Source organism: Meles meles, chromosome 7 (assembly GCF_922984935.1).
Source record: "Meles meles chromosome 7, mMelMel3.1 paternal haplotype, whole genome shotgun sequence".
Classification (NCBI taxonomy): Eukaryota; Metazoa; Chordata; class Mammalia; order Carnivora; family Mustelidae; genus Meles; species Meles meles.
The window spans coordinates 109101275-109127482 of record NC_060072.1 but is presented as its reverse complement, the minus strand read 5'-3'; the positions used below and the strand labels follow the sequence as shown (position 1 = coordinate 109127482).

At 52.6% G+C, this 26208-nt stretch overlaps 1 protein-coding gene across 6 annotated transcripts in view; it reads right to left on the bottom strand.

Annotated features, from left to right (window-relative positions):
- Positions 1–26208, bottom strand: part of IQSEC3 (IQ motif and Sec7 domain ArfGEF 3) — a 105211-nt gene that overhangs the window by 44363 nt on the left and 34640 nt on the right. For all 6 annotated transcript variants that reach the window (XM_046013623.1, XM_046013624.1, XM_046013625.1 and 3 more), the window contains exon 3: positions 6533–6812. In XM_046013623.1, coding sequence (XP_045869579.1) covers positions 6533–6812 — 280 coding nt within the window. The remainder of the gene's footprint in view (positions 1–6532; positions 6813–26208) is intronic.

Here is a 26208-nt window from a genome sequence, read left to right as displayed (position 1 = left end):
ACCATCTCCCATTTATTCCAGCCTTGTGCCTGCTGCAACCGCAGCCTGCACTGTCCCCCACTGTTTCTTTCCCGTCCTTTGTAGCCCACCCTCCGTAGCCCCACAAACTGTACCTTACAGACAGGATGGTATTATGTCTCTACATTCCTGGGGCCCAGCATTGAGCCAGAGCTATGGCCCCAGCCATGACTCTCCTATGTCCCAGGGAAAATAAAAATCTAGGCTCTCTTCCTGATCTGGGCTTGGAGTCAAATGCTACATGCTCCCCTTTCCCCCCACTATCTCGCCCCCAACCAGGGCTCGGGAACTTGGCAGTGTCCCAGATCAGTTCTGTCTACCCAGCCAGGTCCTCCCAACCACCCTAACGCTTTTCTTTTCTTAACCGGGGCCAGATTAGAGAGCTAAGAGAGATGGACACAGGGGTGGGGGGGATGTGGGGGGTGGGCCCAGGAAGGGAAGGTCTCTGGGCCCACTGGCCTGAGAGCAGCTCAGCTCACTTCTCTCTAAACCCCATGAATCATGGGTAATTGTAGCTTCGCCTCCTCCCAAGAGAGCAATCTCTCAGCTTCTGCTGGGAGAAGCGGTGGAGGGGGGCTCGGGGGGCTCTGTCTGTCTAATGAGCCTCTCAGTGTTAATTAGAACATGCTCCCTCTTTTCAGGTTGCTGCCGCAGCCGCGCCCAAGGAGGGCCACAGACAGAGGGCCGCCAAGTCAAGCTGGGGGAGGAAGAGCAGTGAGCTGGGGGGCGGCAGTGCTGGGGAAGGAGGGAGCCAGCCGGGCTGGGGGGTGGTTTCACATGCGAGCGAGGATTTCCTCTGATCCAAGATTTCCCAGCTGAGCCTGTTTAAGCATTACGTGGCACGAGCCTGCAGAACTTGGCAAGGGAATGCTTCCAGGAGGCTTAGGAGCAGACAGTCGGGGCGGGAGGGGGGAGGAGCATGAAGATGCTAATGACGGCCCCCAGGGGAAGTTGGCCTGCGCCTGACACCTGGCCGGATGTGACCCCATTGTTTTCCCTGTGTGCCCACCTCCCTGTCCGCTGTCCAAAACACAGAAAGTGCTCGACACGACAGGGCACTGAGGCCTGCCTAGGAGTAAGGGTGCTCTTGGGAACCTCTCCCGGCCCCAGCCAGCTAGGGTTGGGGGCTACTAATGACTCTGCTCCTCCTCGATCACAGAGACTGCTTCAGGGAGAGCTGCTGCTGGGGGGAGCCTGCTTTGAACCCCAGGTTGGGCTCCTCGCTGTCGCCAGGGCTCCCACAGTACGCCGTCCACCGCTTCCTTGGGGTCTACCCCTTTGCTGCTCTTGTGAAAGTCTTGGGATAAAATCAAGGACTGTGAGTCCCAGTCTTGGCTGGACCGCGGACACACACTTAGGGACGTGTCCTTGGGTGAGTTACTTGTTATGCTATGCCTCAGTCCCCTCATTCCTCAAATGGGGGGTAGCAATAGTCCCTAGCTCACCGAGATAGCCTGCAGATCTGGGGAGATAATGTGTAAGAAATGCTTAGCACCTCATCTGGCCCAGATTAGGGCTGTTAGTGCTAGTTAGCACCCGCTACATGTCAGCACCCACCACTGGAACAAGCTCCCTAAGGCCTGAAACTGCGTCTTTTGTAGCGTGGTGGCCCAGGCCTTGCACATAGCAGCTGTGCGATAGTGCTCCCTGAATTGGATGCAGGTGGACAGAAGGACTACCCCTGACCGGCATTGCCTTCACTGTCATCTGTAGGCTGGCCCCTGATGCCGTCCAGGGCCATGGTGGGACTCTCACCTTCGGAGGAGGAACGAGCCTTGGATATTCCAGAATAACCTCTTGTTTCTTCAATGAGGAAACTGAGACCAGAGAGTTGGAAACACAATCAACCACCTCTCTCCTTGAGAGGGTGATCACCTCCCAGATGAGTCTGGACCCCGAGGCTCGGGTAGGGGAGATTGCTTATAGAAAGGACTGCTGTCCAAAAAAGAAAACATGACTTCCACCCAGGACCTGACATGGTCAGGTTGCTACCTGGCTGCTACGGACCACCGCCACGTGGTCCCCTGGCTTGGACGGCACAGAGACCCATGCCATTTTGACATCCCACACGGGCTCCAACAGGGTCCTCCTCAGCAGAGGCACACAACAGGATCCGAACTCCCTCGAGAGCATGGATGAATGTGGAAATCACTCGGCTGCCCTACATATCCTCCCCACACCACTTTCCTAAAGGACCCTCCAAAAGGACCTGAATGTTCTTTGTCCCCGGAGGTTGTAACCCCAAGGACCACTGTGAAATAAAGCGACAGAGCTGAGGGCGGAGGGAACGGAGGACCTCCCCACTGTGTGAGTATGGGGAGAGGCTGTGGGGGCTGGGAGACAGGGATGCCCCCGGGCGGACTCATTCATTCTTTCGTTCATTCATTTGTTTGTTCTTTCACTCATGCGTTCCTCCAGTATGAAGCATGTCTTAGGCACCACAGACTGTGTGGGGTGCCGGGAAGCAAAGGTGGGCAAGAGCCATGTATCATCTAACATACAGTTCTGAGGGGTGCTCACTCCCCACGCAGAATATGAAGGTGTTCTGTGCACAGTCTGCTCGACTCCATGACAGCCCTGAGAACCGCATATCCCTGCCTTTATGGGTGGGACAGCTCTCAGGTGGCACAGAGTCATTGGTGGGGCACTCCGTGAAGGCACGCAGCCAGGCTCAGGGATACTGAGCTGAGATGTGGAGTACGAGCAGAGAGCTCCCCAGTGACGTGTGCTGGAGGGACAAGTGGGAGTATTCCCAGCAAAGGAAATAAAATCTGTCAAGGCCCGGAGGCAAACGACAGCACAGAGGTCTGGAGCAAGGCAAGTGGGAATGGCTGGAACCCCACCTGGGAGCGGGGCAGGAGATGGGGTTGTGTCTGGTGGTAGGAGACCTTGGAGAAGTCTTTGTCCTGCACACGGAGAGGAGCCATGCAAGTCTTTCAGACAGATACCATGATCAGATGTGCTCTCTTTCAAGAGGGCTCAGTGGCAGCATGGAGATCAGGTTGGAGGAAGCACAGCTCCAAGTAGGGGAACGTGTGCCCCCCCCCAGTGGCTCAGGCAGGAGATGATGGTGGCCTGCCCTGGGGTCGGGGTGGTGGGGTTGGCAGGAGAGGGTGGGAGCGGGGAAATAGTTAAGATGTAGCAGCAGTGGAGTTTGGGTTGGAGCAGATGTGGAGGAGAGAGAAGCCATAGAAACTGCCTAGGATTCCGGACTGGCTGATGGAGCAAGACTAGCAGTTGGTGGGCTAGGGAGATAATGACTGTCTAAGATCCTTCCGGTCCAAGTGCTACAGGATTTGTGCAACTGGTGGGACGGACAGAATCAGAATACCATATCCTGGATCTCGAAGAAACCCGAAGCAGAGTCAGGTCCTGGCCCCAGGTGTCACGCCCCTCTCCCTCTTCAGCTCACTTAGTATTTTCCCTTTTCATCCCTGAGCATGTTCTTCATGCCAGGCACTGTGCCAGGCACTGAGGATATAATGATGAACAATAAGTCATGTGTCCTGCCTTCAAGGAGCAGTCGAGTCAACAGGGAATGAGGATATAGGGCTGAAGGGCTATGAGTGGGAACGGCTGGGTGTGGGAGGGTCACAGAGAAGGGACATCCAACCCAGGCTTGGGAGGGCAGGGAAAGCTGCCAGGAGGAGGAAAGAGAACCACAATTCTGTCTCAAAGTAAAATAAAGAGTAATCGAGGCCAAGTGCCAAGTGAGGAGGGGAGCATGAATGTTAGTGGTAGAGGCAGAGGCAAGAGCACGTACAAAGCCCTAAAGAGATAGGAGGCAATGGAGGCCCAGAGAAGTTAAGCAGCTTGCCGGAGGTCACACAGTTCGTTTGCAGAAGAGACAGAAGTTGAGTTCCGTCTCTTATGAATGTGTGCCGCATTTTTAATCACTTTTCTCTAGCCCCTCACTTTTTGCCCTCTTCCTACCTCCCTCCAGTCTACGCTTGACCCAGACAGATACTCAATCCAGGGGAGTGGGCTGTTCCCCGAGGCTGGGTTCACTCAGCACGAAGGCCCCTGTCACACCCTCTGCCGACCCTCCCGCACCTTTCCCACCCCACTCCTGTAGGCCCGACATGCAGAACCGTCTATCAGAATGATGTCCACTATAAAAAGGTTCATGATACCGATCAGAGCAACTCTCCATATGCCATCGTCGCTCAGAATTAAACTAATTCTCCCGCCCAAGTTGAAGCACAGGTTTCCCTCAGTTTTATTGGCCAGCTACTCCTTAAAATGAACTACGCTCTCTTTGGGGGCCGGTAGGGACCGTTTTCTTCTTGTTACCTCACTCTCTTGTTGCTTGGCACACCATAGTTATCCAAATATCATTCATTCAGTGAGCTTTTACTATGTCCAAGACACTCTGCTAGGTGCTGGGGGAACGGTACGAAGATGGATGAGAGATGGTCTCTGTCCTCAAGGAGCACAGTCATGTGGAACCGAGAAGACTTCTTCTCTGGGCCAACTGACCACCCACATCACACTTGAGTGTTCCAGATGGACTGTCTGCCAACCCCTGCCTGGGCATTCCCAGTAACACAAACTCACTACCTCACAAGCAAGGCCTTCTATATTTTTAACAGCTCTAATTGTTAATTGAGCTAAAAGCTTCCTTTCCTGTAGCTTTCTTACGTTGGTACCACTATTTTTGCCTGGAATGATAGAAAATATATCTAATCCCTTTTTCACATGCCAGCTCTTCCATATGTAAAACTTGTTTTCGTGTCTACAATTTCTCCATATGAATCCAGTCAATCCTCTTTTCCTTCTTAGGAGAACCTTGGAATCCTCGGCATTCTTACTTGCTTCTTTAAACACAGCCCCAAGAATCAAGGACAGGCTCCAGACGGGCCCTGACCAGGAACCAGTGTGGGGCTCTAGCCAGCTGCTTCCTTATCCAAGGGGCTTTATCTACCCTTCTCTGCAGGCTGCTGGACTCACTTTGGCACCTGATTTACTGGTTATTGACTCCTTTTGAGCTTACAATCAACGGAAGTCTTAAGGTCTTTCACCCAGGACCAAGCCTGCCCATCTTGTACGAATGCTGTGGGCTTTTCAAAGCTAAGAGAACTTTAGATGTTTTTCCCTATTTCATTTAGACTTTTTCATTTAAATCTTTATGTCTGGATAAGATTTTTACAAAATCTTGGATTCCGTCGCCGAGGTATTTGCTGTCCCCTTTCAGCTTTGTGTCATCAGAAATTAGTGCCTTGTCAAAACCAGTTGAACAGAACAGGACCAAGGACAGCACACCACTCACCTCCCCCAGGAATTGGCCTTGATGGAAAAATCAATTTTTTTTTGAAGAATTCTGTTTGAAAAGAACCCACTTGACTATATTGTCATCTACTCTGCTTCCTATCTTGCCCACATAGTGATCATGGGAGAGATTTTAAATACTTTGCTGACAGCCAGATGTTCCTCCTACAGCTGACCTTGATGCCGAAGGAAGGAAGTGAGGTTGGTACGGCCTGACTCAGTCTTAGTGATCTTCCTAGTAGCTTTCCTTCCCAAGACTGACTTTGCCCATTGAGTTAAAGAATGCTTCTTTAGAACCTACACACTGTAGAGCTAGAAGGGACCTTGGAGATGATTCAAGGTCTAATGCCCAGTTTTGTTGATGAAGAAACCAGTGCCCAGAGTGCATAACTGGCATTCCCAAAGTCACAGAGTTAACTAGAGCAAGACCAAGGATTGGATCCTATGTCTCTGGCTCCAAGTTCAATGCTCTTTCTTAACAATATCTAGTCATGGGGCGCCTGGGTGGCTCGGTGGGTTAAGCCTCTGCCTTTGGCTCAGGTCATGATCTCAGGGTCCTGGGATCGAGCCCCACATCGGGGTCTCTGCTCAGCAGGGAGCCTGTTTCCCCCTCTCTCTCTGCCTGCTTCTCTGCCTACTTGTGATCTTGTGATCTCTCTCTGTCAAATAAATAAATAAAATCTTTTAAAAAAACAACAATATCTAGTCATGATGTCTTTCTCTAAGCATATGCACATGAGCATACACACACACACACACACACGGGATTTGTTCTCCAGTAGGGGAGCTTTGGTTAATCTAGGGAATCCTCAATCTCCTTGGAGGAGACCATTCTCCTGGCACCTCCTTTTAACCTGTGGGTGCCTACACACGGGGCTTGTCCTTTGCATGGACACGTAAGCGAGGCTCTCTCTTCTTCCCCAGAGAACAGTGGGCCACCTGCCTCAAGGTCTGGGGGTGGGGCAATTTAAGATTCCGGCTCATGGCGAGAGGAACAGAGCCCTGAACACAGTACCGAGGGGACTGGCATTGCAAAGGTGTGACCCCTGCCCTGGAGAGGCTGGTTCCTGACAAACTGGGCTCCAGGGAAGGGCTGAAGACAGCTCCATCTGGGAGAAGTCGTGGCAAAAGAAGTGTGCCTGCAGCAGAGGTGGGCCCAAGTGGGGAGATCCCTGGTACCCTGGATAGCCCCCGAAGGCAGGGCCCCCTCACCACCCTTCCCGCCCCCCTCGGAGGCCCTGGGTACCTGTTTATTCTTTAGGTCAAGGGAGAGCTCGTAATCGGAGGCGTTAGGGGCGTGGGAGCAGAGCGCCGTCGCCAGGGCAGGCTGCTGCCGGCCGGGGGAGGCCACGCGGTGGGAGCCAGCCCTCGGGGAGGCACCCCCCGCCCCCGGCCGCTCCTCCTCCTGCTGCAGCTCCTGGGCTTGAGCCTTCGGGGCATGGGCACTGGGTCTGCCGGCTGCCACCGCCGCCGCTGCCACCACGGAGTCCTCCATGCCCCCACCGGCCTGGGCGCAGGAGCCATCGCTGTGAACAAAAGGCAACGGTGCTCGGTTGGGGGAGAGCGGGACAGGGTGCATGTGGGTGCGGGGATGAGGAGAGAGACTGAGCGCTCCGGCCTGGCCTTTGGGGCACTGATGGACCTTTGTGGCGGTGGGGACTCGTGGGGGTGCCTCCTGCCATCGCCTCTAGGGACGGGCTGCCTTGGCAGGGGAGAGCTTCGGGCAAGGAGAGAGAACCTACATTTGAGAAGGGTAGCCCAGGAAGAGGGAAGAAGGAGAGGTGCTTAGAAGCAGTATGGCACAGTGGGGAAGAGCAGACCGCCGGGGCTGGGATCTGGACTGACTTATCAGCTGTGCGAACCTCAACAGGCTATTCGACCTCATTGTACCTGTTTCCCCATCTATAAAATGGGCACAATAATAGTACCTACCTCAAAGGGATGTTGGAAGGTTTGAGTTAGTTAAAGTTCTTAGAACGGTCCCTGACTCATGGTCCCTCCTATATATTAGTGTTAAGGATCATCATTATCAGTCATCTAGCTCCCGGACCAGTGGCTTAAGCAGCTGGAAAGAAGATGGTTTACACTGAACTCACTCCATCTTTACACTGTCCCAGCAGCTGTGGGGGAAGGAATGATCCTTACAGGCATGGCCTGGGCATGAAGCCCCTCTGGGCTGGGTGGACATCAGCTCTTTGGGGCTGGGGCTATGAAGAAGCCCTGCAGGGTCTGGGGCAGCAACTGTATTTGGCTCCTGGCCCCTCCCTCCTTCCCATGGAAATACCAGCAGGCTGGGCCATAGCTGCTGTCCACCTCCCTGCTCGAAGCAGGCTAGAGCGCCCACACCCAGCCCGTCCTGGAGAACCAGCACCCACAGGTCGTCCCCCTCCCTGACCGGTCTGTCGGTCCTGCCCCTCCCTCAAGACCAAGTGGGAAGCCCCCTGTCCGTGAAGCCTTTCCAGGTGACTCTAGCTGTAACTGCTTCCTCTGAAAGCACACTAGGAGCTGTGCTTAGCGAGTCCCTTCCTGGTCCACAGGAGGAGAAGCATTGTGGCTCCAGCATGGGCTCAGATTCAAGCTCTACCACCATGAGGCCTCAGTTCAGTTGCTTTTCCTCTGGGCCCCTCTCTGGTTTTCTCCTCTGTCTAGTGGAGCTACGCTTGCCTACTCTATGAAGTTACGGTGAGGGGGAAAGGAGTCAGTGTGTAAGCAGTTTAGCACACTGCCTGGCACAGAGTCATTGCTCAGTAAGTATCAATTCTTATTTCCCCCGTCCATCCCGCCCTAGAGGCCAGGGCCTGTAGTCCGGTTTATCCCTGCTCTCCACTCAGTGCTGGGCAAGTGGTGAGTGCTCAGTTCACACCTGATGATGACTGACCTGCAGGGAGGGCAAGGGCCATAGAGATGGCCCCTACAGCAGACAGAGATAGAAGATCAGGACTGGAAGGGACACTGAGGCCCTCTAGTCCAGCCCTCCAATCTCCCTTTTTTACAGATAAGGAGCAGGGGCTCAAGAGGTGGGGTGACCCTGGTCGGAGAGCCAGGCGACCTTAGGGCTTTCTTCTTCTAAGGTTTTGCCTCCATGTAAGGTGCCCCAAATCATGCCAGAGAAGAGACCTCTTCCTGTTGCTTCCACCCAACTTCGGAGTCGCTGGTGCTAGGATAACCATGGGTGGGTGAAAAATCCTGTCGCTCCATCTCCATCTCTCCTCCCAGCACTCCTCGCCCTCATCGCCTCCAGAAAGGAGAGCTCTTTGGCTGGCCCTAGCCACAAGGGGCCTCAGATCCGCTAAGGAAACCGTCCTTGTGCATGTTTCTTTGCTCCATCATTTCTTGTATGGCCATTAATCGAGGTGCATAGCTGAATGGGCTCCAGAGATCTGATACGTCTGTTTCACCGGTATCACCAAGTTCTTTTTAAGAACTGACTTCAACTCCTGTCGTAGGACTTCCCTATTCTTTCCGCAGGGCACATGGAAATAGCCCTTCCCTTTCCTATCACAACCGGCCTCCGTTGTCTTATCTCCGTTCAGTCTTATCCGTCTCTCCTACAGACTGTCCTTGGTCCTCATGCCCAAGCGTCTTCACCCAAAAGGTTTTCCAGACTCTTTTGAGAACTGGTAGCTACTAGGGGATACAAACGCCTTTAAAAGTAGCCCTTCGCTTTCTTTTATTGCTGGAGTGTGCTTGAGAAGAGGTTCTGGGGAGCCGAGGCCCCCAAGTAGCAGTACTCAGCAGATGGTAATGGAGGCAGGTGGATAAACCCCCCGGGTTCCTCCTCCCTTGAGGAATAACCCAAGGCACATTCCACACCATCTCCCAGAGATGCTCAGCAGCCAAAGCAGTAATGAACATGATGTGGCTTCCTTCTCTTATCCCCCACTCCTGCATGGGCGCTTCTTGGAGTCACCTGTCCCAAATAAACTACTTATGTTAAACCAAAACAAGTATTTAAAAATAGCCTTTTTTATGGTCCACCCCTCTGGATATAGACAGACTCCACGGCTTTCTCCTGAACTCATTCATAGGACCTGGGAATTAGGAGACCCCTTACTGTCATCTCCAGCACAAAGATGTGCATTTGTATACACACATGTGCGTGCACACACACACACACACACTCACACACGCTCACACACACACACACACTGACGCATACACAATGCGTCTAACTAGTTCTGTGGCATTGGGTAATTTGTTCTTCCTTCTGGGTCAGTTTCCTCACTTGTCCTTTGATGGGAGTTTACTTATCCCTAAGCTTAGAATTCTGGGAACTTGGATTCCAGGGCCAAGGCCAGTCTACCAAGGCCCATCAGCCCCAAGGCTCCAGACTCTCTGGCGGGTAGAACCCACTCTGCCTTTGTCCAATTCCACGCAAAGGGACTGAGAGACTGTGGCCCTCCCGAGTATATGATGAAAGTTATTAGAAAGGGGATCTTGTCCTTGCCTTCCCTCCTTAGACTTCTTCACAGACTTGTGTGGTACAAGGTGGCTAGTGGAGACCCAGAGCTGCTGTCATCAATATGGCAAAGCTTAAGGTTACATAGTGGAGGGTAAAGAACATGGGCTTTGGTGTCAGGAAGACGTGGGTTAGAATCCTGGTTCTGCTACTTATTATGTGACCTTGGGCAAGCTACCTAACTTCTTGGTGGCTCTATTTCCCCAAAATGGTCATCTAAATAATTTCTTGCAAGGCTTGTGTGAGGAATAAATATAACTTACAAAGAACTTAGTGTGGTGTCTGGCACAGAGTAGTCCTTGATAAGCGGTGACAGCCGCAGTGACTGTGTTCTGAGCACGGAGTCCCAAAGGAGTCCCCAGAAGAGCAGCATGGAGAATTCCTGCGGAAGGGGTTCTCCACATTTAGCCTACCTCAATCTTCACAAAACTGAAACAGTAGGGTTTTTCCATCAGATCTCATGGTCTTTCCCAGACCTCCAGGCCAACTTTCACAAGCTTCAGGGAGAGAGGTGAAGGCAAACTGGCTTCCTGGGGCTTCCTTCTACACTTGGTCTCCACCCACCAGAGCAACAAAATAGCCTTGGTCTTGTGTGTGTGTGTGGGGGGGGGGGGGGGTCACCAAATCATGGGATCTGTGACCTCTGAGGAATCCATACATATTTACCACCTACAGGCAGACCCCTTGGCTGTATCAGCCACAACATGGGGCATGCCCTAGGCAGACATTTGTCCAGTGCTCCTTGCGTAAATTTGTCTTTTAGTTACTTTGTCAGGGAGCAGTAGAAGCCTGAGTACTTAAAACCTCTGTGGGATGGCTGAGCATCAGAAGAATGTTCCCAGGGGCGCCTGGGTGGCTCAGTGGATTAAGCCGCTGCCTTCGGCTCAGGTCATGATCTCAGGGTCCTGGAATCGAGCCCCGCATCGGGCTCTCTGCTCCGCAGGGAGCCTGCTTCCTCCTCTCTCTCTGCCTGCCTCTCTGCCTACTTGTGATCTCTCTCTCTGTCAAATAAATAAATAAAAAATAAAATCTTTAAAAAAAAAAAGAAAAAAAAAGAAGAATGTTCCCAGCCTCAGTTTCCCTGTTTGTACCCCATCTGTAAACATGGTCTAAAGAAAGAGGGTGGAATATTCATCCTGGCTGTCATAGCTTGGAAGGACCGTCTATTTCACGCAGAGACCATCTACTTCAATCCTAGTTCCATACGGAACTAGAAGCCCATTGTTCCAGTGCCCAGAACATCACTCTGCTCAAGATACAGGCTGTGATCCTTAAGTGTCCAGAGTTGGCTGGGCTGACCTTACATCAAGAAACTATTGTCCCTAGTGGGTCAGATTTCAGGCAGCCTGGCACTTAAGGAATTGCGTGAATTGGATTCACTCTGTGACCTGCATAACTTCCTGTAAAGAGAAGGGCAAGGGAGAAGGGAGAGGGATCGCAGTGATCTTAGCTCTCTTGGGCTCACTATTCAGCTGTGGAAGCAGATTCCTTGAATGGCAGCCCCCTAGCCTAGAGAAACTTGGGGTCCCTGATGACATAAAGGAGACACTAGTCTCAAAAACCTGTCCTGGGTTGGGATGCCCATTCAAGAAGGTAAAGAGAATGTGGATGGCGCCAGAACTAGGGGGTCCAGTGAAGGCTTTGGTTGAGGCCACATGACACTAGGCCAATACACACACAGGGACCCAGGCCATCCCCAGGGCTTATGCCACCCATGAGAACACAGGATGTGCGCATGACAAACGAAAGTCTTTGGGAAGTAGGGGGAATAAGTAGTTGCTCAGAGGAATACTACATGTGCCCAGGACCAGAGCGACCTGTGTGTAGGAACTGAGCTTCACATCAGAGTGGGTCGCTTATGTCGGAAGCTGACTTGTGCCCAGAGAGATGATAGGGGCCTGGGGAACATGGCGTATATATGACTCCCTTGGGGTTCCAGTGACCACTCCCTCCTGTCTAACATCCCTGCTTTCAGAATTGACTTCCTAAAATGTAGATACTTTCATATCAGTCCTTTGCTCCAAAAGCATCAGTGACTTCCCAGTACTCCTGAGATAAAGTCCACTGGTGTGAACTCGGGAGCACTGGTGATCTCACCCCAACCTCCCCTTCCAGCCACATTTCCACCAAGTGACCCACCCACACCAGGCACACTGACACTCTCCCCAAATCTCCCATGCGCTCTCGGACCACCGTGCCTCTCACGTGACCTCCTTCTGCCTTGCAATGCCTTGTCCTATTCACGCTCCTACGCTCCCACCCCTCCTTTCTCTGCCTCATCAGCTCTTTCAGGACAAGAGTCGGTTCCACCCTCCAATGTGCTCTAATAACTCTTGGCACTTGCCTCTATTTCATCAATGACCACCTTGTCTTCTAATTATTCATGGATGTGTCTCTCTCCACTAGATGATGCCACCTGCACCTTTTTATCACCAGTGCTTATCACAGTGGGCTGACTCCTGAGATTGTTTAATAAATGTCAAATGAAAAGATAGATGGCTGGATGGGTGGATGGACGGGTATCGTTCAATCTCTCCTACTTGCCCAAGGGCAGAGGTACTGAGGGGGTTCAGTGACACCCCGCCCAGACCCTCCTTCAGGAAGTGACTTGTTGCCCGGCTCTGGCAGTGGCTGCTGGAGGCTGCCCTCAGCCCCAGCCCCAGCCCCAGCCCTCAGTCCCATCAGAGATGGTCTCAGCTGCAGGGAGCTCCTTGGCCTGAAGTCACGTCATTCCTAGGGCTGTCAAATCCAGCGACTGGCTGAAGCGGGGAATATAGAGGTTTGGCCAGGTTTACCCAACGTGGGGCAAGTTTGATAGGTCGTTCTCACTCCAGAGCTCCCCACCCCCGGGATTGGCTGAGGCACTTGTTTGCCCTCCCTCTCTTGGACTTCTCCCTTCACCCCATGCTGGGTTCCTGCCTTCCCTTGCCTAGGTGATGATCCCAAGCGCATCCTCTAGGAGACATTTAGGGCTCTCAACTCTGACTCTGCTTCCCGGAGAACCCAATCAAGGACAGATAATTGGCTTCTCTTTATTCTTCCTTTTGCTCTCGACAGCCAGAATTATATGGGTCCAGCCTGCCAACCACCCTGTAGAACCTTTGCTGGTTCCCAATACCTTTGAAAAAACTGTCTTTCCAGAGAGTTTCATGCATGCCAAATTTTACCTCCACACTCAGAGGCTTTAGAGACCCCGTAGGCCCAGGCTGAAAACACCATTCTGGAGAGAAGTTCATGGCTTATCTTCCCTATGCGGAGGACTCGGCCAAGGGCTATAGGCAGTCCCAGCCACCACGCTATACACCCACCCCTGAGTTTTCAGACCCTGCTTATTACTATCCCAACATGATGACATCCTCCCTCACAGGCAGGACAGCTGGCGTGGAGTGAGGCCCCTGGTCCTCCAGTTCACTATTTGGCTGACTCTGGCAAGATGTCTAACTCTTCGGCACCGCAGTTCGCTCCAGAGAGTGAGAAGGAGAAAGTGAGTTCGTAGATGGGTATGCTGGCCATGACGGGAGCTATGGCCTTTCCCTGAGGACAGAGTGTGAAGGAGGGCAAGCAACCCTGGTGTTTGTGCTCACGTAGTCCCTGCCAAGGAGCTGACTCAGGTCAGCGAGTGTCCTCCCTGGTGACCGGGGGAAGGCCACGTTGCCCACCGCCAGGAGTTGGAGAGACAGGAGGAACTGGATAGCTGCGTGAGGGCTGGGAGAGGGCACCTCGGCCCACGCTGCCTTACCAGAGGCTGGCTTGGGTGGGCATCCTTGGCAAGAAGGTGGGGTAAGGAACAGGGAGGGCCCTGGAGGCCTAGCTCCCGAGGGGTTTGTTAGTGTTGACGGTGGAGGGGCTGCTGGGGGAGGCTGTTTTCCCCTCTGTGCAAAGGCTGGAACAGTAATTTCTATACGTCATGCTCGGAGGGTGTGGAAGGCTGAAGGACTCCTCAGGCAGGAAGAAACCCCAGAAGGCCTAACTGATTGCACTACATTAGCCCAAACTCTGCCAGGCTTTCTTCAAGCACTTCTGGAACAAAGAAACTAGGCATTTGGCAGACGAAAGCTGACAACACTCCTCACGTGTGAAGATTTCTCAGCCGCTACTAAAACACTTCTTTTTCCTCCCATGTTTGAATCAATAAGGTGGTGAGGAAGGGTCAGAATAAAGGTGCCGAGCAAGGGAAGCCGAGGGTCCTCAGGGTCCCAGGTGCCCCTGCGGAAAGCTGGGGTGAGCAGAGCGCCGGTGCTGCAAATGAAGTCACTCTGCGCTGATTCTAAGGGCACTTTAGAACATGCTACTTGGGGGGGGGGGCATGAGCACGAGGCTGGGAGTCAAAGTCCAATCTCGCCTCTGCCCACGCCCCCTTCCCTCTTTGTGGGCCCCAGACCCTCACTGCACCATTCCTGCTCAGTGGCTGGGCTCTGGCTCCCCTGCCCTCAACACCCATGGACACAGCAGAAGCCTCCCCTTGCTTCTCTGATGTCATCAACTCCATGCCCACACCTGCCCCAGCCCATGGCTCTTTGACCTCCATTATCCAAGCTGGAGGCCAGGAGTCAGAATAGAAAGCCCCGGAGCCAGGCAGCTGTGGCTTTCTGGGCCCATTCCCTTGCAGAAGCTGCCCTGACTTCATTTGTTGTGACAGATGCTTCTCCCTTCCCTCTCCTAAGGGCCCTGAGAGACTAAGTTATTTTCTCTCCTGTTGGCTCCTCGGAGACACCAGGCTTTGATCTCACAGCTGTTCCCCAAAGGTGTTGGCTGGTTCGGTTTGCCGGTGGGGGTTTCCCATCCAAGAAACCACAGTCCTTCCCCAGACTCGCACCTGCCCCATATCCAGGCCCACGTTGGCTCGACCCTCTCTCCAGGCTGGTCATAGGAGCAGCTCTGGCAGACCATCCCCAGACGTCTACTGTGGAAACCTTCCCTGCTCAGCCCACCCCACAACCGAATGTCAGCACCTGGGCACATCAGAGCCCGCAGTCCTCCAGGGAAGCCTCATCTAGAAGTTTCCGCAGTATACTTCCCTCACAAGCTCCCAAGCCGGCCACGCTGACTAATGCCATCTTATTGCCACTGGAATCCTAATAGTCTTGAGCATTTTATTTTCTCACAGATAGACGTAGATCTGGTAGCAACATCCAGCTCTAAGGACACCCTCCCCGTTCCCTGTCCTTTCCCCAACGCAGCACACAACTTCACAAATGCACGTTTCTCTTAGCCCAAGCACAGAGAACTCGCAGTGGTCCTAAACACACTTGGGATTTCCTCACTGTTCCTCATGTGCTTGCGTTAGTAAGAGAAGAGGGTTCCCACGCCTGGCAGCCCCATGGTGCCCGGCCCTGCCGTGAAGCTCTCACTGCCTCTAGAACCATCTCTGAACACGCGGCCTGAAGTCATTGCAAAGCTGGTGTAGACAACACTCGAGATTTGCAGCCTAGTAAAACTCGGGGTCTTATTTAATTGTTTCTCTTTTTTATGAGCCACTTTATAGATGCAGATATGAGTAACCTACATGTAAAGTCTAAAGAAAATTATTTCCTTGTACCCAGCTCGAGAAATGGCACAGGAGAAGCCTTTGTACCCCGTGTATTTCTGCTTCTCTCCTCAAAAGAATCTTTGTCCTGAATTTGTGTTTATCGCTCACTAGCTTTTCCTCAGGGGCAGATTCCTTCCCTGTCTTTACGTAAGCAGTGGTGGCTGCTTGGCAGGGAACCGTGTCTGCAGAGCGAGCTCAAGGGGGAGGCTCAGGAACATTCAAGATCCTGCAGACTCCAAGCAGGTCAGGAAGCCTCTCCAGGGGGCCATGCCCACAGCTCCATGCTGGCCGGACAGAAACAATGGCAGGGATTTGGCCACAATCGCAGGGATCCAGGAGCTGGACGATACCCATTATTTCAGCAAGGAAGACTTTCAAGAAAGAGAACGGACTTGTTCTTTAAGGAACCCCGCTGCCTCCCTGGCCCTTTGTGGTCTGGATGTGTCATCATCTCCAAATGGGCCGTGGTGACTGTTGGGAGCCACACAGATGATGCTGGGAGAGGCGTCCTCAAGAAAGGCAACAGCCCACCAGCCGGCCGGGAGCCAGACCTGGGGTGCACGTGCCTTCGGGGTCCCTGACAGGAGGGAGCACAGGAGGCCTCAGGCAGGGTTGGCCCGTGAGTCATCTGGGGTTGCAGCAAGCGGGTATAAGTGTGGACTGGATTTGAATGTTGACTCTGCCTTGGCTTGGTGTGTGGCCTTGGGCAAGTTGCTTCACCTCCCTGGGCCCCACTTTCTTCTCTATGAGAGAATTGAGGTAGGAATGTGTATGCAGTGCTCAGCTTTGTCCTTTCTTAGGATTTCCCACAAGCTGTTTTTGTTCAAATAAGAAAATAGAAAGGAAAGCATCGTTCAGTTTCCTTATAATATTACAAAAGAATATGAAAAAGTAGGAAGGATGTGACTTCGGAATAAAGAACCATCCTTGAACTTGAACTGTCCTTCCTTTATGTTCTTGTGCCAGAGTTCTTGAAATGGAGAAGTATTGTTCTTTTCTGTATGGTATAATTTCTGAAGCTCGGAGTTAGAGATGACGCTCACCAGAGGTATAGGGGCTGGGAGGCGGCCGAACATGGTAAGTGAGAGATTAGAAACCAGACAGACTGCCTGTGGTTTAAAATGCAGCCACTCACTTGCTGCGTGATACTGGCCGGCACCTTGACGTCTCCAAGCCCGTTTCCTCAAGTGTGAGGTGGGGGACCTACCACAGGACTCTGCGGGCGAGAGTTACTAGAACAATGTCCACAAAGCCTCAGGCACCTACTGATGCTCCCTCCTTGTGGGTTTCCTTCCCTAATCTGGGCGTGTCCTGCTTCCCCAGTTTCTGGCTCAAGAGTGATTACTCCCTGGAGAGCAAAGTCCTCATCCACCTCTTGGGTCCCGCAGAGAGCCCTGTGATGGTGACTTACACACACCGTGTGTGAGCACAATGCATGCCAGAGGCTGGGCAAGAGACCATGCCTGCCTCTTCTGTCACCTCATGGCTGTAAAGCCCCTTTATTTTAGCCTCCTCTTGTCCCACCCAGATCAGCCCTGCCTCACCCCAGCAGAGCGGATGTTTCTTTGGTCTTGAGCCATTTCCAGGGAAAGATACCCTTCCGGCTTCTCACAGGCTCCATTCTGCCACGTACCAGGGGAAGGGTCTCTGGTGGCCAACAGATGCATATGGTAGTCAGGCGTGTGCTTTGCCAAACACAGGAGTCTTAGGACACGAGAGATGGAAATGGCCACATGGCCAGCAGTGGAAGACACTGCTCCCGGCATCCATCAAGCTGCTAAGGAACATGATTATTTCCCTATTTCCCTAGAGTCACCTTCCTTACTTTTTGCCTTCCTACTTAAATTTCTTCCTCATGTCTAACTTCAATCTTTCTTGCTGCAAGCATACAGTCACAGAATGACCATGTGATTTCCCACATGCCTGTGGGTTTCGCAGGTCATCTCCAAAAGTGTTTAAGATGAAAGGACGATGCAGGGCACGCTGGCGTTGGGAGGAAGCCTTGGAGATCCCAGCATGGGGAACCGCCCACCCCTCCGGGCAGAGCAGGGGTCAGTGCCAGGCTAGAAACCTTTTCCCCAAAGGGTTCAATTGTTTCCTCCTCTTAGGAGAGCAGTCAAACTGTCAGCTGGCAAAGAATTCTCTGATAAAATGCCTCTGCTTTTAATCTCATCTTAGCCTGCACTGTGACAGCCTGGTGGTGGGTTAAATCATTTCCTCTCCTGCCCTGATGTCTAGAAAATCTCCTCCCTGCGCCTGTTGGCCCTATTGGATTGGCATTCATGGGGGCCTCTAGCTTCTTTGATCTTTCGCCCAAATTGGTCTCTTAATTCTCAGAGTCCTCTTTCTCACACAGATATTGGGCTCTTTCTAGCCAACACTCCATATGTCCCAAGCTAGGCTTGAATAGAAAGACCTAAAAATCTGCCTCCTTCCCATGCCTGTCACCTGCCATCCAGAGGAGGGATGACCCTCTCTCTGAGGGGCATGGCTCAATGTCCAGGGTAGTGTGTCCCCTCCTACTTGCCATCTCAGGGGCTCTACCATTAGGCCCTCAACCCCCAAAGTAGTTAGCCCATTCCCTCTAAATTTTTCCTGGGCATACCTGAGCTTCTAGGTCCCTTCTCTGGGACTCCTGAATCTTGATAGATTTCTCCCTCTCTACTCTTGAAAAATCCAGCTTTAAAATAGTTAGCATTTACTGAGGGCTTCCTGTGTGCCAAGAACATTTCCATGTAGCATCTCATTTAATCCCCTCAACCTCGAAAGAGGCAAGTGCTCTTGTTACCCCATTTTACAGGTAAGTAATAATAACAGAGGGTTAGAAAGTTGGAAGCAGTTTAACCGAGGTCACAGAGTTTGTAAGTAGCCAGGTCAGGATGTGAACCTGGATTTGTGTCTGTGCTCTCACCTGCTCCACATTCTAGAACTTCCTTATTCTGAATTATTTCCTGAATTCTTCTTTGAGCCCAGGGTACTACCTCCCCACTTCTCTCTTCCTTTCCAATGTAGAAGGGAATCCACGAAAGTGCTCATCCCTCTGCCCGTGGAAAAGAAAAGGGACTCTCATATTTTTAAGTTCCTTATTCATCAGTAATTATGTGTAGTACCGTTCACTGACACTATTTCTCATTATGAATTCATAAATTCACACTACTCTATCAGTCTCTTATAAATTTGTATCTGGTGAGTCTGTTCCCCTGAAATCCGAGGACCTCAGGGTAGACTAATCGCTCCTCCAAACCTGCCAACCTGCAGCCTCGATTAGAACCCGGAACCACACTGAGATGATGCCAGTTCGCGTGGGTGGTGGCGCCTGGCACGGGGCCGAGGCAGCACGTCCCAACGGTGACAAGCAGGATGCAGGACTTTATGTCACTGCTCGTTGCAGCCCCTCTCTGTATACGGGCTTGTCTTGATCTCTGCCAGCTTCTACCTTTCTACTGACACTTCTCATTTCTTGCTTATGCTCACACTAGTTTGGATGTGGCTGTTCCCATCTGCTCCTTAGGGTCCGCTGTCTCCCCGCCCCTCCACCTTTCACTTTGTAAATGCTCCTGAGGCTCCGTGTGTAAGCCTATGCTGTCCCCGGCCAGGACAGAGTGTCTTCTTATAAAATCACGGCTGCAGGGCCTTGGGGATTAGACGGTTCATCCCTTCGTGTGGTAGGTAGGGAAACTGAGGCACAGAGACGTCTGGGGGTGGAAAGCACCAGCTCTTCGGGAAGCCCGAATTCTAGACCCTGTTCTGCACTTAAGCAGCTGCGAGACCTTGGGACTCTGGTCCCCTGTCTCCTATCTCCGTGATAATGGGTGGAGTCCCCACAGCCTGGGGTTCAAAAGCAACAGCCCCTTTCTTTCTGCTGCTGTTGGCGCTTCTCCCTGCTGGAGACAGCAGCATATGCCCGTCCTCCTTCACAGACAGCTGTCTTTCCTGTTTTTTCGTTTTTTGGTTGTTTTTTTTTTTTCCCATCATCACAAAAGAAATCTCCAAAAATCTCTTTTCTCAAGCCATTCCAAGGCTTCTGTCAAAGGCATTAAAGTTGTGAAGAATGTCTGATCTGATTAAATCACTCTTGCTGCAGAGGAAGATAATTTCCTCTCTTCCGGTGTGATGAGACAGACTTAAAACCCTTTCTGTCATATATCAGAAACGCTTATTGAAATTATAAATTATTTTTATGTTCATGTTATTGGTTGAAAGATAAATGAATAAGGAACAATGACTTTTCAGAGGCGAAAACAAAACCAAACCAAAAAGCGTAAGAGATGGTGAGGTTAGAAAAATATCTAGGACTGCAAAGAGAGGTTATTCTTTCTGGGAGTGGAAAAGGAATACCCAGAAGACTCAAACGAGAAGTTTCCGGTAATTGAGAAAAAGAATCTTTTTCCCCCAGTTGGATAAAACTCTGCATTAATGAGCACCAACTGAGCAGAGATAGTCAGACATGCCTTGTGGTAGCTTTCATTTTGTTGTTCTGGGAGTATTGTCTTTAGTTATGTTTATTTCTTTAAAATAATAAAGCCTAAATATTTTCTCTCCCCATAAAAATCCTCTCTCGGCCACTTCTCTCCTCATCTCGGTTCCTCTGATGTGTTTACTTCCTGCTGCCTGGAGGGCGCAAACTGCCTCCTTTGGAGGGTAGCAAGGAAAGGCCAGCCTTCAAGGTCCCTGAACTACAAACCAGGGTTTCTGCGAGGAGCCCCCTCAAAGCAGCCCCCTGGGGAAGTGGGAGTCAGACAGTCACTCCGCCATCACGCTTTTACTTCCCATGCTGAAACACCTCCCTTCTTGTGTCCTCTGACTCTGGTAGCAGAAGCCCTCATAGATGCTTGGTTCAAATCCCAGTTTCGCCCTTCACCGGGTATGTGGCCCTTGGACAAGTCACTCATCATCTCCGATCCTCACTTTGTCTGTAAACCTGGGACTAATCACAATTCGAGAACTTTCAGCAGGAATTAAGTAAGATCCTATCTGCCTAGCACGTAGCGAGCACTCCATCTCTCACAGCCAGTCTTCTCTTTCTTTCCCTCTCTCACAGGTAAGGGACACAAAACAGAGCGAGGAGGAGTTCTCTAAACGTCTCTAATCACACTGCTGACAGCAAGTCGTCTGTCTTAACTTGCAGCTCTTTGGAGGTGGACCCAAGCCTGGCCTCGCTCACACTCCACAGCCCCAACGCAGGTCTGTGGACGGGGAATTTTCCCAAGTTCCCCCTGCTGACAACCTAGGTCTCCTGGAGAGACTGGTCTTAGAGAGTGACCGGGATGGAACAGTACATAAGGAAATCAGCCTGGACAAATTCTTGACTCCAAACATGAGTTTCACATCGCAGCTGAGGGAAAAAAACCCTCTGAATAGAAAGTCAAAAATCATGACAAGACAAAGCTTCCCTAATACTCTCTGGAATTAGGAGGAGCAGGTGGGGGAGGACATCCCCTACCAAGCTATCAAAGCATTTTGACATCTATTTTGTCTTTTGTGCCTCTGGTGGGGAAGATGCTGGTGGGACAAAAAGCACAGACGGGTGAAGAGACTGGCCGTGTGGTTCGTCAGGGGACAGATTTCTCTAGCTCCAGGACTGAATTCTTCGGCCACTTTCCTTGTGCTTATCCTCAGGTATAAAGCCCGGCCAAGGTGGATTCTGCTGGAACTCCACAGAAATCCTCAGGAGACTAGAGAGCTAAGCGAACCTGCTCAAACAGCCCAAATAAGAAGGAGCAGCACCCCCCCCCCCCCGCCCCCGCTGCCGGGTACTTCCCACCAGGTTTGCTGAGTCCTGGGCCAGACTGAGGTCCTCAGTGGCCAGGAATCCCACCTAATCCCACAGTTGGCAGCTGCTCCATTCTAGGGCATCATGGGAAGTGTCACAGCATGGCATTAGGTCGCATGATCCCGACCCTTGCCAAGGCTTTTGGGAATTAACCACTGGATGCCCAAGGAGACCGGACCCTTTCCCCTTGGCCTTCTCTACCGTCCCACTGCCTTCGTAATGTGCTGAGGCAGAAACCCCAGAGACCCCAGAGACATCCCACCCTGGGACTGTGAGGGAGGCCGAATCTTCTCCGTGCTTCTCCAGGGAAGAGGGACACAGTTCTGCAGCCCCAGAAGGAGCCCTACCCCCTCCACTGTGGGTGGGGCAGGTTCCCGGGTAGCCTCAGAGCCTGGGAGGTGACTGATGGAGCCAGCACGTGATGCCGAGGCTCCCTAGCCCAGCGGTTTGAAGACTGAACTGTATTGATTGGGAATTTAATTGCTCCATAATCTCTGAGTAAACACTGGCTGGTCCATTGATCGTGCCCCAGGCCGGCTGGGGAGAGCCAAGAGGGAGAGGCCCGACAGAAACGCCAGCAATGCTAACGAAGGCTTCTCCCTGACAGCATCCTCCAAGGGAAGTCCCTTCCTCAAGGGTGGCAAGGAGTGCGCCCTCCAGCAGAGCCCACGGCCAAGGGCACACACCAGCTGGACTGGGTGGTAGGTGCAGAGCGGGGCCCCCAGGACAGTGTGGGGGCATGGGACGGGCTGCTCCAGGGCTGGAGCGCTCCTGGGACGCGGTATACTAAGTGGGAAGTGCAGGCTACAGCAGCCTTTTCTCTTTTCTTTTCTTTTTAATGAGGGAAAATATAAAATCTCATGCCCAGAAATATAAAATCCTGGGAGGATGTTGACAGTGGTTAATTCCACATAACAGGATTCAATTATTTTCTTCTTTACATTTCTGTATTTTCCACATTTCCAACAACTAGCAAGTATAACTTATAATCAGAGAAAATAGAGGTTATTTAAGATCTAAGGAAATGCCTGGAAGGATTTCTTCTGTGCTCTTTAAAAAAAAAAAAAGAAAAGAAAAGAAAAAAATTCTAGCAGCCGCTCAGTGGAGAGACGTTGCATTTTGGCGGTAGACCTGAGTTCCACCTCCGCCTCCAGAACTGACTGGCACGGTCCCTCTGTCAAGACACGGGACTTCTCTCCATCCCAGATTCCCTGTCGACAAAGGGGAATAATAGCTATCTCCCAGAACTGGGATGAAATATTGAGAGGGCTTTGTGCAGCATCCCCGGTACGTTCAATGAATTGTACTTTCAAGAAATATTAGTGTCTCTTCTGTCCTGGAGTAAGGGGTACGTGAGGAGGAAGGACTGAACATCAGGGGTGAGTCAGTTGAGACTGCTGGGGGCCCCCTTCAGATCTGGGGGTTGTTCCATTTCCACCATAGGGGTCCCCTTCCTGAGCCCCCACGCCCACCCCAACGAGCCTCCTCTCATGACCCTAATAGAGACCAATCTTCCTCAACTTGGCCCCGTTACCACCCACAGACAAATGGCCTGCCTTCCTGCAGGATGCTGGGAGGTGGCTGGCCAGCCCAGGGTCATTGTTCCGAGTGTCACTGAGAGCCTGAGAGGGAGGAGAGCCACAGGATGGAAAGTAGGGCTGCAATTACTAGCCTATTCAGTTCCCTAGAATAAAGCCCTTGTCATTAGCGAGCAGCAGGAGGAGGTAGGGAAGGGGGATGAAAGAGCCTAGCAGACACCTGCTGCCCCTGGCTGGCTCCTCGGGGCTGCACCACCCCCAGCTCTCACCTGAGGGCCTCGCTACCCAGTAAGCAGAGGCCGTTTGCCCATGGGTTTGCGAGCCCAGGCACTTTCTCCGGCAGCCCAGGCTCAGAGGCCTCTCCAGCGCCACCACTGCACCCTTGCACCCCAGTCCCATAGGCCCACCCCTTGGCCTCCTTTCTTAGGGACCCCCAGCTTCCAGGCTTGCTGCACGTTGGGTCTCCCCACTTCTTGGAGCATCACTCCCTGGAAGGCTCCAGGTCCCAAGAATTTCTCCTGACCCCATCCCCCAAAGGCTGCTCTGTAGGTGTCTGGGCAGGCTGTCCCGGCAGCACCCCTTCTCCCAGGGCTGGGGCTTGGCAGCCTTTTCGGGAGGCGGGAGGATTGCTCCTGGCCAGTCTCTCTGCGGGGCTGAGGGTTTGCCTCCGGCGGTGGCGGCCCCTCTCCACAGGTCTGACCGGTGTGGCTGTGGGTGACCAGCTGCCAAGCAGCCCCCAGGGGATGAGTCCAGGGGCTTAAGGAAGAGATTCCTGTTCAGTCCCACAGCTTGTGTTCTGCAGGGAAGATGACAGACATCCCAAACTTGGCAAATTGTGGAGGGAGTCAGCTGTGAGGTCACACACGAAGGACGGCAGTGACCCTGACCCTACACCTGAGTGACTGGTGTAGCTTTCTTATTGGGGTCTCCTGTAGAGACCGATGGACTTATCCCCAGAGAACTCCGAGGAGGCTGATTGGGCTGGAGCCTGGCTTGTCTTGGAGCCCTTTAGCCCAGCCCAGGATCTCCCAGGGTGGCCCAAAGGGCTTTGTGACTCACTGACCCTGCGCTCATCCTCAGCCCAGTCCCTGACCTTGGCACATTCTCATAGAGAAATTCACAGGGAGGTCTGGGCTACGCGCTGGAGGTGGGGCACCTGGGTAAAGGAAAGGGATATGGGGCTGTGAAGGGGTCATGGGTAGGGCTGGGAGCAGGGATGTCCGGGATCTCATGGAAGAAAACTATCTCAGGATGGGATTCCCCCAGAACACCAAGAACAGACAGACTTGACTGACATATACACTGTTGGACTGTCAGAAAACTTCCAGGAGGCCTCCTCCCAGAGAAGCCAAGAGACTGACGTCACAAACACAGACAGACCGACCGACAGACAGACAGAAATATACTCTAAGAAACTACAAACCAACCAGACAGGACAATTTGAAATGACTGGGAACAGAGGCAGACAGCAGCGGAAGGTCTGGACCCGCGGGGGGCAGGTCTCCCTGGCCGGCACAGAGGGGAAGGCTGCGGTGGGCAGTGCTCTCAGACCCCGCACAGTCAAATGTTCTCCCACCCTCCTTTCCAGAGCATCCCCACCCCAACTTTGGTGCCTGTCCCTCTAAGCGGAAACAAGGAAAATAGATTTCCTACCCTCCCGCCCCAAAGCCTGGGGAAAAAAGCCCATTCCCTTGGTGCCCCAGCCCCCATAAGGGGGGGAACATCCCTCCCCTGTCCCCACATGCTCCCAGTCCTCTCTCCCACATGTCACAACAACTCCTCCCTCCCCTTCCCACCAGAATCCAGGGCCTCATGGTGGCCCCAGCAGGCAGAGGAGTGTGGGCATGGGAAGGAACGGAAAGGACGAGAGTGAGAGGGGGAGCACGGAAAACGCTGGGGAGGATTTCTGTTGCTGGCGCCCCCCCCCCCCCCCAAGACTGAGCTTGAGGACACCTGGCGATCTGTCTTCACCGATGCCTGGTGCTTGGGTGTTGGTAATTAAACGATCCTGAATTGAGCTGGATTGATGGGGTGGGAGGCAGAGTAGACAGCTTCCCTCTCTTCTCCCTGCCCTGCGAAGGAGGATGTGTTGAAGAAGAAGATTCTGCTGTGCGTCTGAACGGTGAGAACTCATGGGGAGGGGACCGGGTCCTCCATCTTCTTCCTGGCAGACCACCCTGATCCCACTCCGCTCTCTGTCCTCATTCTTTTCCTCCTCCCCCCACCCCCTGTCTCATTCTCCCATTTCTTTCTCCTTCCAGTCAGTTTCCAGGCGAGCCATCATCCATTTGGGGGCATTACAGTGCCCCACTAGATGGGGAGTTCCTCCAGAATCCAAATGGCCTTCCTTGTGCTTCTGTGCCCAGCACAGAACTTGGCCCCCCAGGCCACCCAGGGGGCCAGCACAGCACAGATTCCATCCTCCAATCTGGTCAGCCTCCGCGAGCGACCATGCCTCCCTCAGCCCGGATTGAGGGATCCTGAAGGTGTGCCACTGGCTTTGGCTTCACTCCTCCAGTTCCCTTCTCAGGGTCCTACCTCCTCCCTGACCCTGATTTCCCAGGAGTAACACCTTTCAGGGGTGGTCTTATGTCCATAGCTCCCATTCTGATCACTATGGAGTTACTTTCCGAGGAACAAAGGAGGAAAGAAAGATCATGGAATCATTGAGTCTTAAACCTGGAAATGCTAGCAGTAGGAGTCACGTGCCCTCAGGGCGAGTCTGGGCACTGGGACTTCCTGGCTGTGTGATTGCAGGCAAGGCCCTTGAGTGCCCCGAACCTCCCTCTGCTCTCACATGAGGCAGGGATAAGAAAACCTGCCTGGTCTAACCTCGCAGAGCTGCTGAGAGACTCCATGAAATGCTATGTCAGTGTTCCTTCCCAGACAGATCACGCTCTTGATTCTACAGATGGAGAAACTGAGTCCCAAGGGAGCTAAGCAACTTACTCAAACGAGTCCTAACAATAGAAGACTGTCCATGGGGCAAATCCTGGCCAGAATCCAAGTGTCTTGACTGCCAGTGAAGTCAGAAACAAGGAAAGAAGAGAGAAATGTGCAGAACTGAGACAGAAAACTTGGAGGAAAGAGAACAAAGCTTTAACGAGGGACCCGGAGAGCAAGGATCAAGACAAGCGAGCCAGAGGAGAGGAATCTGGTGTTGGGGAGGAAGAGGAGAGCTGGAGGGGCATGTGGACGTGGAAGAAAGCAGACGAGAGCATGAGGAGGACCAAATAGCAGGCGGGTGGACAGAGGGACCGTGAGTTCAGCGGCTCAGTGGCTCTCCTCCCCCCACCTCCCTGAGGAAGTGACTGGCATGGAACAGAAGTATTTCCCTACACTTACATTTCAGGAAAGTCTTGAGCTTAAGAAGCCCAAAGAAGGAATCAAGGCGTCCGTCCTGAGATGTAACATATCCACAGCAAACAGCCAAGAGCTGATGTGTGGGGAGCAGGGGTCAGAGTGTGGGAAGCTGGCCACGCCGGGAGCTGCGTTATGGGGCTCGGGCACCCACATTTCCACGTCAGCGTCACAGGCAGAGCACTTCTGGACTCCCTGCCCTTCTGCCGGGGTAGGCTTTGCAAACGTGATGACAATGATGGACAGACACTTAGATGAATGG